The following is a 13132-nucleotide window of genomic DNA, read 5'->3' on the forward strand; positions in this document are numbered from 1 at the left end:
AGTACGTGTTTTATAGTCATAACTCTTGTTTAGCAACCACAGATCAACAAAAGCTAAATCCAAGACGGTCTGGTAGAGGCTGTGTTAAGAGTTAAGTTCAAATGTAAAACCCACAAGGCAAAGAGGACTGCCAGAGTACCCCAGTCGTAAAATATTCTCAGCATCCAAGATTTCTCATTATGCATACTGCTAAGTTTCTTGATCACCACCTCGGGATTTGCGTATGACCCATCAAGATTGATGGCATGATACTCCAACCCTCTCCATTGTGAGATCATTGCATGGCGGAAACAAACTGAACCATTGAAGTTCTTAGCATATCTCAGGCTTGAAAACAGTGCCTCCCAAGTTTCTTCCAAGGGTGTCTTTATAATATTACAGAAGGAAAATATTAGAAGCAGAAATATTTATAATAATCATTTTCAAGTGAAAGAAGTATACAAATACTTGAACACAATCCTATGGAGGAAAAAAATTTGAACAAAATCTATGCAACAAGGATATGGGCACAACAGACAGTGTTTGATACAGATATGAGGTGCTTCACATGCAACCTTGAATAAAAGACGGATCGATACATACTTACTTATTATACTTAAGCAGCAGGTTTTAAATAAAAAATACATGAACGGAAAATTAAAAGAAATAAACCAGAGTTATTTAATAACTTAATTGATAAACTTAGATTTATAAGAGGAAAAATATCAAACAACAGTTGCATTTAAAAATGAAATAAGATAACGTGAAACACAACCATATTTAAAAAAAAAAAAAAAAATTAAATAAATTGTAACTTGTGATACTATTGCACAATGTATCCATGTCGATTTCTCTATACAAGGTAAGAAAAACCATAAAGTGGCCTGTATTGTTAAACTGATTGAAGGCTAAGGTCATATCTAAATTAAACTTTGTAATAGTTGTGCAAATAATGATTTTAAAATTCATCTGAGATCGAGACATATCGCCCGAGTCGTCTTGGTATCAGGCACGGACGAGACAGACGGACAAGTCAATTTTTCAGACGAGATATTAAATCCCGCATTCATTTTTCATTGTTTTTTTAACAAGACGTCTCAAACATATCGGAAAACTCGTTCGAGACGACTCAGTATCTGGCATAGATGAGACGAGACATGAAACCAAGTTTTAAAACCATGGTGCAAATGGGCTAATATGTATTGGATATGATCATTAATTCATATATTGGACACAAATCAATTTGAACTGAAATCAATTGCTTATCACTCAATAAAAGACAACACCGTTTATTTTATCACATTTCTAACATAAACATTAAATGATAGATATTGCAAATCAAAACAAACTAAAATTCAGACTCATTAACTCCATGTGATCTCCAATGTTTTGCTCTCTCGAACCCATTGATACAATATTGAAAATCTTCCAAGGTTTTATCGATCTCTTCTTGTGTGTTCATCACAAATGGCCCAAGTTGCACCACTGGTTCCCCCAATGGTTCACCTCCAATTAATACGAATCTAAGAGATTTCGAAGATTTGTTCCATACTTTGAGACCATCACCTTGGCTTAGAAGAAGGACATGGTGTGCCGTTGTAGGTAAAGCTTTTGAATATCCAAAGAGACCCTCGCCTTCGATGACATAGACGAACGAGTTCCATTTTGGTGGGATTAATTGTTGAAGATAAGCTCCTGATTTGAGAGTGAAATCTAAATACATAGTTGGGGTCCTCGTGTAGATTGGTGATTGGGTCCCCAAGGCCTCCCCCGCTATAATTCGGACCTTAACGCCATCTTTCGATGCTTCTACAACATCTTTACTCTGAAGTTCTTGATATTTTGGTTCAACCCTGAGATTCAATTAAGTAAATTTTGTTCAATATTAAAAAAAAAAAAAATAAATAAGAAAACTAAATTTCACTAGTCAATCATAATGAGATCAAGGTTTTAGAAATTAGAGTTATCTTACATTTTGTATTTAGAAGAGAGATTGACCCATAATTGTAGACCCTTTTGGGTTCCTTGACTTGCAGGCATTTCTGAGTGCACTATTCCTTTTCCTGCAGTCATCCATTGTAAGTCTCCTTCTTTTATAGTCCCCTTATGACCCTGAAAATCTTCATGTGTGACAGCTCCCTGTTGATTTTAACAAAATTACAAAAACAACCCTTCAGTCCCAATTCTTAAACTTGTGTGGGTCCAGTCCAAACTAGGTTCACCAGTGGAACAAATCATAGCTTTTGATATTGTGACCCACAACCCAAAATGGCCACATAGAATATGCTTTTGTGTCCCAGAGATCTAAATGATCTTGGGCCCACAAAGGAAAACTTTGGGAAAAACATTGAATGACGAAAAAATAAAAAATAAAAGATAAAAGAAATATATTAAAATTTTTAAAATATATATAATGAAAATTCATAAAATCAAGTTATTATCATCAAATCTCATGTTTTTACATTTACGAGTCACCAAATTCTATCATATATCAAATCCTACATTCTAAAAATAAGAAATTGTTTATTTTTGAGAATAAAATCGAGTTTTTGTCACAAATGAAAAAATCACATTTTTTAATCATTTTAATTGTCAAAGATGCAATACTGGTTTTTTTCAATAAAAAAAATGCCATTTTTAGTTACTATGCTTTGATGGACCTGCTAGGCTGTCAATGGATTGGGTTTGGTTTGGATCAGGGTTTAACTGGATCAATCCAATAAGAATTTGACCGGAACTAAACTGATCCAATAGTTATTGGATTGGATCTCAATCACAATATTTGGATCCCAATCCAATCTAATCACAATGGGATCGGACCTGTATCAGATCAAACTAACTTAGATATATAAAATTTTAACATGCATCCTACATCTAAACAAAATATGTAATACAATTTAAATATCTTATACTATTGGTTTATATTGGTTGGATATAGTTGACCCAAAACTGATCCATTAGGTTATCAAATCGGATTCAATCGGATCCTTGTAGAAACCCAATTCCACGATTTGATTCCTATTACATAGGTTCGGATACATGTCTGATTCGACCCATTGACAACCCTAAACTTGCACATCAAGATTGACTTCCACATGTTAGATTTAAGCATCCCTCATCATTGGCTCAAAACCCCATCTTTTAAACATGGGCCCGGCCCTGATAAAAAATTTAAATCCAACTTTCGGCTATAAATCACAAATCAGTTTGATTTTTGTGTGTGTGGGTCCAGAATAGACACTATATGATCTTACTAAGAGGAAGAAATCATTGGTAGCATTACCTGCAACATATATGTCACTGTTTCAAATCCTGTAAGAAGATCAAGAAAATAAAGCAAATTAGCTTTTTCAGGTCCAACATCTTATATATCAGAAAATTAAAATTCTACAAAATCAAAACCTCTATGTGGATGATCAGGAAACCCAGCAGGAGCAGAAACTGCAAGAATTTAGAAACAAAAACGAAAATTAAGGAGAGTTCATCATTAGCTCAAAACCCAAATCAAATAAAAAAAACAGAGGAAGTAAAATCAGAGATACCCACTTGAGAATTCATCTAAAAGAAGAAAAGGGTCGAAGTATTTCAACTCAAATCTGAAAAAAAGAAAGAAAAAAAAAACAATTAAGCCAAAAAGCTGAAATTTGTCACAAAAACATAAAAGAATTTAAAAATCCGAGATGTAGATTCGTTCTTACCGCCCAATGCTTCGTCGAACAACGGCTCCCTCTCCTTCATGTTGAGGTTTAGCCTGGAATTTTCTAACCACTTGACGAGGTTCTTTGAGATCAATAGAAATCTCTGTTTCAGACATGTTTTTTTTCTTCTCTATTTGAAGCTAAAATCAGATTATTGAAGATGATGGGAATTGAGAAGTGTTGGGGAAGTCTATTTAAAGGAGAGGATGGAGACTTGGATTAGATTTTAAAAAGCGTGTTCAGTGCGGTGTGGTTGACCTCAAGTAAATACCCCTCGTGTCATTCCAGTATTTTCCTTTTCCTTCGTTATAATGATGTAGTGATGACGTTTATGTTTTCGTAGAAATTTTTAGGATCATCACCAATCAATTTGTGACACGTGCACCAATGAACTTGTAGTCGTATACCTCTAGAGTCTAGTCATTGTAACAACGTATTATAATTTGTTCTCTTGAAGATATAAGTTTCATATTTCTTTAAAAAATAATAATAATAATTCATTTTTCTTTTAAAATCATATAATTTGATAATAAAATTATTTTATAACTAATGATAATCTGACACTCTTTTTTCAAACATCCCCTGAACTAGCTATTACAGGATTATAAATTTTTTTCTTATGTAACCTGAAGTAATAGATCTATGATTTTGTGATGGGGATGTATATATTATGAGTCTTATTTTAATTATTTTAAAATATGAGAAAATCTTATACTTTTTAAAATATATATAAAAAAATGATAAAATAAATTGATTTTAGATACTGACCAACAGTCATTGTATATAACCTAACGAATTCGATTTCTACATACCAGTTTTGTTCTATTTTAGTTTGAATCTAATGAGGTATATATAAAAAAGGGGTTTTGAAAATTGGGATCACATCAATAAGTAAGCATTATGTATGACTGACATCAATGTCGTAGCTTTAGAAAGTACTGCGGAGAGCACAAAATCACTAGTCAAATTTGAAATATTGTATCGAGTCAAAGGTTTGCTCTGTTCATGAAACCACATGGAAGTTTCATTGAGCCCTAGGGTTTTGCTATCCTGCCATGACCTCATGATGGCGTCCTGATGACGCCTTGTTGTTGTAAGTTAAAATCTAAGATGCATGCATGAGTGAGAAACATTTCATTATGATTAATTATATTTAATAATAATGGAGGAGAGATCATTATTTATATATGCTTGGTGTTGGGTAATGTTTTCCAACTCTATATCTCCTTTTTGGCAATGTGGAAGTCAATTTCCTTACAACTATATCATGATATATTTGGCCCTCTCATTGATTAGGGCTTAACGACGGTAATGGGGTGGGTTTGAGTTGATTTTAACTAAATTGATATGCAATTACCATTATTCACCGTAAACTGGACTTGGATTTGATTTTTTTAATCCATCCCCACCTTTAATAATTTTTTTTTAAAATCCACCCCCGCCCTTCTCTTTCAAAGGAGCAACTCATCAATAAGTAAAAGCTAGAATGCTAACAAGAGCTCTCACATATTTTCCTTAGATTTCTATATATTTATTTTTTCTTGAGATACACATATGCATAAAATATGTGCAGTTGTGCATCCCAAAGGAAAAAGACCTATGGTTCTAGCACATGCCACATCAGGAGAGCATTTTGAGTATGCCACGTGGGGGAGTCAGAAAATCATTACTCTAAACAATAAGCTTCATATAAAAATATGGAATCCCAACCCTGAGGGGTTGGCTCAATGGTAATTTCGAACAAATAAGTAGTTAATGCTCTTAGGTCGTGAGTTCAATGCTCAGTATGAGCATTAATTCCTCAGGGGCTGTCTGTGAGGGCGCACCCTCACTTACCTGGTGCGGGTGATGCGTAGGAGTTGCACATGCCCCGAGACTAGTCTTTGGACATGACCATGGTCTATGGACTAGGCAAAGCCCACATACGAGCCCAATCCATTATCTATAAGGAAATCTGGTTATAAAAAAAAAAAATGGAAAATATTGAAGTACCATTGAAATTGACATCATTTCGACATTGCTAATGTGGATGTGTCTATACAACCATAGATGCTTTTCATTGAGATATGAGTGAGAAGCATCTATGGTTTTGTTCACACCAAATGTCCCAAATGATGTCAATTTCAATGTTAGACCATCACGACTCTCTTTCACACACACTCTCTCTCACTCTCTCTCTCTCTCTCTCTCTTCTCTCTCTCTCTCTCTCTCTATATATATATATATATATATATATATATATATAGGGGGTGGTTCGTGGGACGTCTTCGAAACCAGCTGAAAAACTGATGAAAGTCAATTGTTGGATTTTTAGCTTTCAATGGTTAGATCTCGTTTGAAAGCAGAACATGCGGCCAGCTGGAAACACAGTTTCTTTTAAATTTTTTGAATTATTTTCAAAGACCTCCCTCCATCATTTAGTTTATTAAAATTAAAAATCAAGGACGTCAATCCATTGTCTTCATTTTCATTCTCAGGGTATGATTCATTTCACCATCAACAAGAGATTGTCGTAGCTGCAATCACAACCAGGTATCAGTAAAAAAATTTAAATGGATATATGAGCAAATGTAATTGCCAAGCAAACAGACCTTCTCATAAAGTGAAGGAGAATGTGACTCCCTAAGTCTTTCACAAACTTGGATATGTTCCTCCCATATTTCTGTAAATTCTGGACTGATAGTGCCATGAAGTCTTGCAACGGGAAACACTGTAGCTAAAGTGACGCGCCTACTAGAACTTATCCATGGCTTTTGGGGAACATTTATTGTTTAGGACCAAAAAAATATATGTTTAATCCATCAAAAAATTGAAATTTTAAAGGGGAATTAGTAAGATTGTTAACCTTTTTTAAATGGTTTTACTTTCAAGTTCCTGGGTTCATGGGGATTCAAAGGCTTCCTTCATTGCTATTGCTATTGCTATTATCGGGGCAATGGATGGTGGGTGGTCCCCACGATTTTTACTGAGGTGACGAGGTAATGACTCAGACGAGAACGGCCCTTCTCCCTCTGCACCCGCCCATGTTCCTGTTGTCTCCCTCCTTTCACAAGAAACAACATTTAATTGTTAATTATATATATGATAGAGAGATGGTTCTTGTGAGAGAGAAGGGTATTAATCTGTGATTTTTGTAGAGAAGAGACTTGAGAGAGAAGATAGAGTCCGTATGTTAGTTTTGAGAAAGAAGAGAGATGGTTTTAATTTTAATAAACTAAATGATGGAGGGAGGTCTTTGAAAATAATTCAAAAAATTTAAAAGAAACTGTGTTTCCAACTGGCCGCATGTTCTACTTTCAAACGACATCTAACCGTTAAATGCCAAAAATCCAACGGTTGACTTTCATCAATTTTTCAGCTGGTTTTGAAGACGTCTCACGAACCGCCCCCATATATATATATATATAGGGAGGCGTTCGGATGCCTCTATTTTAACAGTCGTTTTAACAAAAGAACCTCGACCGTTGGATATATAACGATTGGATGGTCGAGATTGCTCATTGCGTTTAAGTTATAATTTATGATTTTTTACAGCGCCATCCCTCGTTTTTGTGATTATTAGTGCCACCTCACTAGCACAATTACAACAACAGAGAGAGTTCTTCTCGTCTCCTTTCGATCTCTCTCTCTGAAACCCTCGAACTCTCTCGATCTCTCTATCATAAATCATGCTTACACTGAAATGAAAAAATCAAAAGAAAGGCTTCATCTCCAATTTAAAAGTACACCGCACACTCCAACTACAATAGAGGCTGCAGCCATGACAGTAGTACCTGTTAAATACAACCAGTACCTGTTAAATACAACTACTATCATCTCATCTGTGGCAGTAAGCACTGCCGAGCCACATAAATCTTACAATGGTACTTGTAAGTTTTCAATTTTATTTGTATTCCCTTCGATTTGATCTAGTGTTTTAAGTTTAACCGTCGGATCTTGAAAAAATAAATACAAGCAAATACGAAGTAGAACCAAACGATACTCTCAAGTTTAAGATCAGAACCATACCAAGATTGAACATGGCCATCCCAAGACCAGCGTCTGATACGAAGTAGAACCAAATGAGCCTGGTCATCACACTAGCTGGAGGCATCGAAGTGGGCTTGGAGTCACCATGAGGATTTCAGTGGAGAGAGAGAGAGAGAGAGAGGGTTTCAGCGGAGCGAGCGAGAGAGAGAGATCGAGAGAGTTTGAGGGTTTCAGAGAGAGAGATCGAGAGGAGACGAGAAGAACTCTCTCTGTTGTTGTAATTGTGCCAGGGAGGTGGCACTAATAATCACAAAAACGAGGGATGGCACTGTAAAAAATCATAAATTATAACTTAAACGCAATGAGCAATCTCGACCATCCAATCGTTATATATCCAACGGTCGAGGTTCTTTTGTTAAAACGACTGTTAAAACAGAGGGATCTGAACGCCTCCCATATATATATAGGGTAGCGTTCAATGGCCAACTTTTTGGCAAAACATTTTTCAAAACATGAGTTAGAGGTTTTGGAATGGGCTGATTTTTGGTGAGGATGATCTCTACGGTGAGGAGATCATCCTCACCAAAAATCAGCCCATTCCAAAACTTCTAACCCATGTTTACAAGCTGAAAAATGGTGGACCGTCCATTTTTTGTAAACTGTTTTTGATGGGGTTAGAAGTTTTGAATGGGCCTGATTTTTGGTGATGATGATCTTCTCACCGTAGAGATCATCCTCACCAAAAATCAGCCCATTCCAAAACCTCTAACTCATGTTTTGAAAAATGTTTTTCCAAAAAGTTGGCCATTGAACGCCCCCCATATATATATATATCGAATCCCAACCGTTAAAACACAAAAAAAATGGTAAATACACCATGAATCCCAAATAGTTTTTTTATTTTTTATTTGCTTTGGCAAGTTGCACAAACCATCCGACTTGGCATGTATATAACAGTTAAATAATATAACCTGAGGAGCAAACCCAATCAATCTTGCCATCTCAAGTGAGTGAATCTCAAAGATATGACATGTATCCATAGTATAATCTCGACCGCTGGATTTTGTATTTGAACAATCTAGATTGCATTTTTTACATTAGTCAGTCCACTATTCCCAACCATTAAAAAAAGAAAAATGCTACTTTCAGTTTGATTGGGATGCAACAAAAACATTATGCCTCAAAAGTATATTTCTGCTTTAAACAATGTAGTTTTGATAATATGTGGGGAACATATTCTTTGATATCTTTATCCTAAAAGAATATGAGCAAGATAATGAAAATAACAATGTAGTTTTATCTCTGTTTTGATCCTTTTGTGGATTCTCCTTCTACATAATATGCACCAATATACCCATTTTTGAATATAAGTAAACCTTTGCAATGTTAGAAAAATTCAAATTCAAATTCAAATGAGGTTTTGGATCAATCTAAAGAAGATTAGATTAAATGAATCTCTTGAATTTTCAAAAATAACACTCAATCCTAATAGGATTTATATAGAAAATGAAGCATTTTTAAATAAAAATAAAATTCAGATAATCTAATCTAATCTAATCTTTGTAATGATAATCTTTATCTTAGTCAAAAATACACCTAGTTACAATGCATTATCTTCATTCTCTAATACTCTCCCTCAAACTCATGGCGACTAAAACGTGATGTCAGTTTGATAGGATAAGCAACTTCTAAGTTTGATACCCCACAAAGCAATGAGTTCTTAAGGGCCAACCACCAAGGTCTGGTTGACCCTTGGAGCCAAACTATAGAAATTAATTTTCATATTTCAAATATTGGTTCTCTAAACCATTTTTGGAAATTGATTTCAAAATCCTATATCATAATCTTCCATTGTGCTTCTAGTTTTACGAATGTGAGATGAAATATTAAATTCATTGGGAGGGGGGAGGGGGGAGGGGGGGGATGTAACCAAAAATGGTTTGCTCCTTATGTTGGACACTGGGTCCAACACTAAGTTGACCTGGCAATGCATAAAGGGCCGTTGATTTTCTAACTTGTATCTCTCGAAAATAAATCTATGGTTATTAGTGCATTGCCAGGTCAACTTAGTCTTGGACCCAATGTCCAACGCAGGCAGTGTAGCACAACTCTAGACTTACTAGCGTAAAAACACATTAAAAAATAGATTTTTGAATGATGATCACTTCACTTGTTTAAAAGTTGAAGTTAGTCATGATCAAACTCACATTCACTTGGGACTCAAGATGATCTTGAAGAAAAAATAATACTAAAAAAAACTTAAAATTTATAAAAATAAAAAATAGATAATCAAAATAAGTTTCAAAATACAAAATTGTCATCTTCAGTCACCAAAAAAAATATTAAAATGTCCATTACATACTTTAAAAAAAAAAAAAAAAACATGCATGCCTAATATTAAATAATAACAAAATTTTTGTCTTCTATCGCCATTCACTTTATTTCAAAGAAGAATTTATGCCACCTCTACCCTAGCCCACCCAACCTCATATTTAGATTCAAATAACTACAAAAAAATAAATAAAATAAGATTAATATACTTTTCTTTATATAAAAATTAAAAAGAAAAATATTAATAAAAATATTACCTTCGACACAAATGCTACAATCAGTGTTGCAACAACGTGGATGCACTGAGAATATTGTATAGGGGATGCGTTGTAGTATTTGATTACTAGTTTGAGAAATCCAATGCTTATCCTCTCCGTGATACATGAGTCATTCCATGAAAATAGTAAACTTAATACGGCAATGAATATGCTTATCGCATAACATGATAGGAAAAATAAAATATCCATCTCATTGTCTTCTTTAACCAAATAATTGCATAAAAAAACTTAGAGTTGAATAATAAACTACTATTTCAGATTGGTTTTTAAGAAAACTAAGATTTCTTTTTTTCTTATTCAATAAATAATAAATTTTTTGTTTTACCATGTAGTTTAATCGGGTTGGGGATGTCGTTAAAGTGAAAGAAATAAAAGTCACCTTTATATTTGTGACTGTTGTTGTTATATCCGATTTTTTTTTCTTTTCCAAGATATTTGATCGTTTGACGATGGATCAAGATGTGAAAAGAATCATTTTTAATTTTCTCTTTCTTAACATTAAGCTAATTCTCGGTATGATTATCAACATCACTATGAAAAAAATGTATTGAAAATTAGCTTAATTCAAGAAAGTGAAAACTAAAAATGACTTTTTTCACATCTTGATCCATCGTCAAACGATCAAATATCTCAGAAAAAAAAAGAACTAGATATAACAACAATGGTCATAAATAAGAGTGTGACTTTTAGCGACATCCCCAACCTGATTAAACTGCATGATAAAACAAAAAATTTATTATTTATTAAAGAAGAAAAAAAAGAAAAAATATATTTTTTCTTACAATATTATTAGTTTGCTAACTTTGCACAGCAATGATTTCATTTCCTTGAGCTACTTGGTTACCCTCAGCTACATTTTAGTTATCCTGATTCTATATGATGAAGAGAAAACAAAATAACTCTCTCCTAGAAGGTTGAAAAGTGTGTGAACGAGGAGTAATGTTGGTACTTGTATATAAATATAGCTATAATTATATTTTTTTGATTTATGATTTTTATTAGCCAAATCATAAATGTAAATGAGTACTGAAATTGTCTCAATGATTGTCATAAAGATACTCCTCTCTATTTGATTATTCATTATATACTCCAATTTCTCTTGTGCTTTCTCAATTGATAAATCATGAATAAAGATGTTCTCACATTTCTTCTCTCGTGCATGTAAGCAACTTAGTCGAAACACATGAAATTTGTTTCTGTTTATTATTAGTAGCTTTACTATTTTTTGCTTTTTACCCACTTTATCAAACAATCTAATAATTAACGTAAGACAATAGAAAAATAGTATTTTTGTTCAAATCAATAAAATACTTTTAACATATTATAAATTTCTTATTAAAAAATTTATCAAATAATTACTAGTATTTTGATTTATTATCAAAACACATTACTCACATTTTCAATTTTCTATTTCATTATTTTTAGATCATAATATCTTTATACTCTATGGCAATCACTGAAATATATAAAAAAGTAACTTTAAAGTCTTTCACTTCAACATTATTGTTTGGTTTAAGAACTTGTTAATTTTCTTGAGACGTGTATAAGTGTTTAATTTTTTTAACAAAAATAATATTTAAACTCAATGAAAACTACAAAAATATCATGGAAAAATTACTAAAAAGTAATTGTTGTTACTCGCATTTATCAGAAAATCTAACAATGATGTGATTTTGTGGTTGGATTTGAAAATCATCAAATTTTATTGAGATACATATTATTTTGTCTCCATGTAAAAAATAATTAAAAAATTAGTTATAAAATCTAAAACATATTTTGAACGATGTTAACCATAGATATGGTTAAAAATCACCAATTTTATTAATCATTAAAGAATGATTTATCAACATTATGTGATAACTCTGTCAATACTTAAAGACATATATGTTAACATTATACATTCATAAATATTTTATGATATAATCATTGGAGTATGATTTATTAATATTTTATTATGTTTAAAAACATATATAATTATTAGACCATCAAAACTCTTTAGAGACATATATGTTAATACCATTACATTCATATATATTTTACAATATAATCATTATAGTAGGATTTACTAATATTTTATTATGTTTAAAAATATGTGTAATCATAAGATTATCAAAACTCTTTCAAGACATATATGTTAATACTATCCATTTATACATATTTTATAATCTAATCATTAGAGTATGATTTAATAATATTTTATTATGTTTAAAAATGTATGTAATCATGGGACTATCAAAACTCTTTATGTGATTATTTAAGATAACTATGTAATAAATCTTCTATCAAATTGATATTTAAAAAAAAAAACACAATTAAGTTAAAAACCTTAACAACTTTCAACTAATAAATAAAGTTTTAATTGAGATTTAAAGATTTAGTAATCATTTAGGCCAAGTTTTTTTCTTTGATTAATTTGATTGATTACTCAAAGATTTGTCAATCATTTAAGTTAAGTTTGTTAATACTATTTTCATGACTTGTCAATTTTGTATGAAATTCTCTTGACGGATTATCTTCATATGTGATAACGTGTAAAATAAACATTAAATGGTTAGGGTAAGATGATAGAAAAATAATGTTTTTGCAAAAATCTATATAACACATTTATAAAAAATATTAATGCTCATGATCGATCAAGAGATCAGTATTTTGCTTTCTATTTTGCATAGTCTCTCTTTCATTAATGAGACAAAACTTACCTTAATCAAATTAACCTTCGAATATCATCATAAATAAAACTCTCTCTCTCTATTTTCGAATTTCTATTTGCTATATTTAGGATTTTATACGAGCGAGGGAAAGGATCCTCTGCAGGAGACATTAATTTCTATCTATATAATGATGTACCCTGTAGTGATTTTACTTTTACTACGGTCT

At 32.3% G+C, this 13132-nt stretch overlaps 1 protein-coding gene across 1 annotated transcript; it reads right to left on the reverse strand.

Moving 5' to 3' along the window:
* Positions 1-1186: 1186 nt before the first annotated feature.
* On the reverse strand, positions 1187-3842 carry LOC147390106 (pirin-like protein). Its single transcript, XM_086417386.1, has 6 exons — positions 3678-3842; positions 3526-3575; positions 3382-3420; positions 3263-3291; positions 1952-2118; positions 1187-1832 (listed from the first exon to the last, which is right to left on the reverse strand). The coding sequence occupies exons 1-6, from the start codon at positions 3791-3793 to the stop codon at positions 1328-1330; spliced, it is 906 nt and encodes a 301-aa protein (XP_086273512.1). The 5' UTR covers positions 3794-3842; the 3' UTR covers positions 1187-1327.
* Between the last annotated feature and the right edge of the window lie 9290 nt (positions 3843-13132).

This window comes from Akebia trifoliata, chromosome 11 (assembly GCF_017979445.1).
Source record: "Akebia trifoliata isolate Shusen 1 chromosome 11, ASM1797944v1, whole genome shotgun sequence".
Classification (NCBI taxonomy): domain Eukaryota; kingdom Viridiplantae; phylum Streptophyta; class Magnoliopsida; order Ranunculales; family Lardizabalaceae; genus Akebia; species Akebia trifoliata.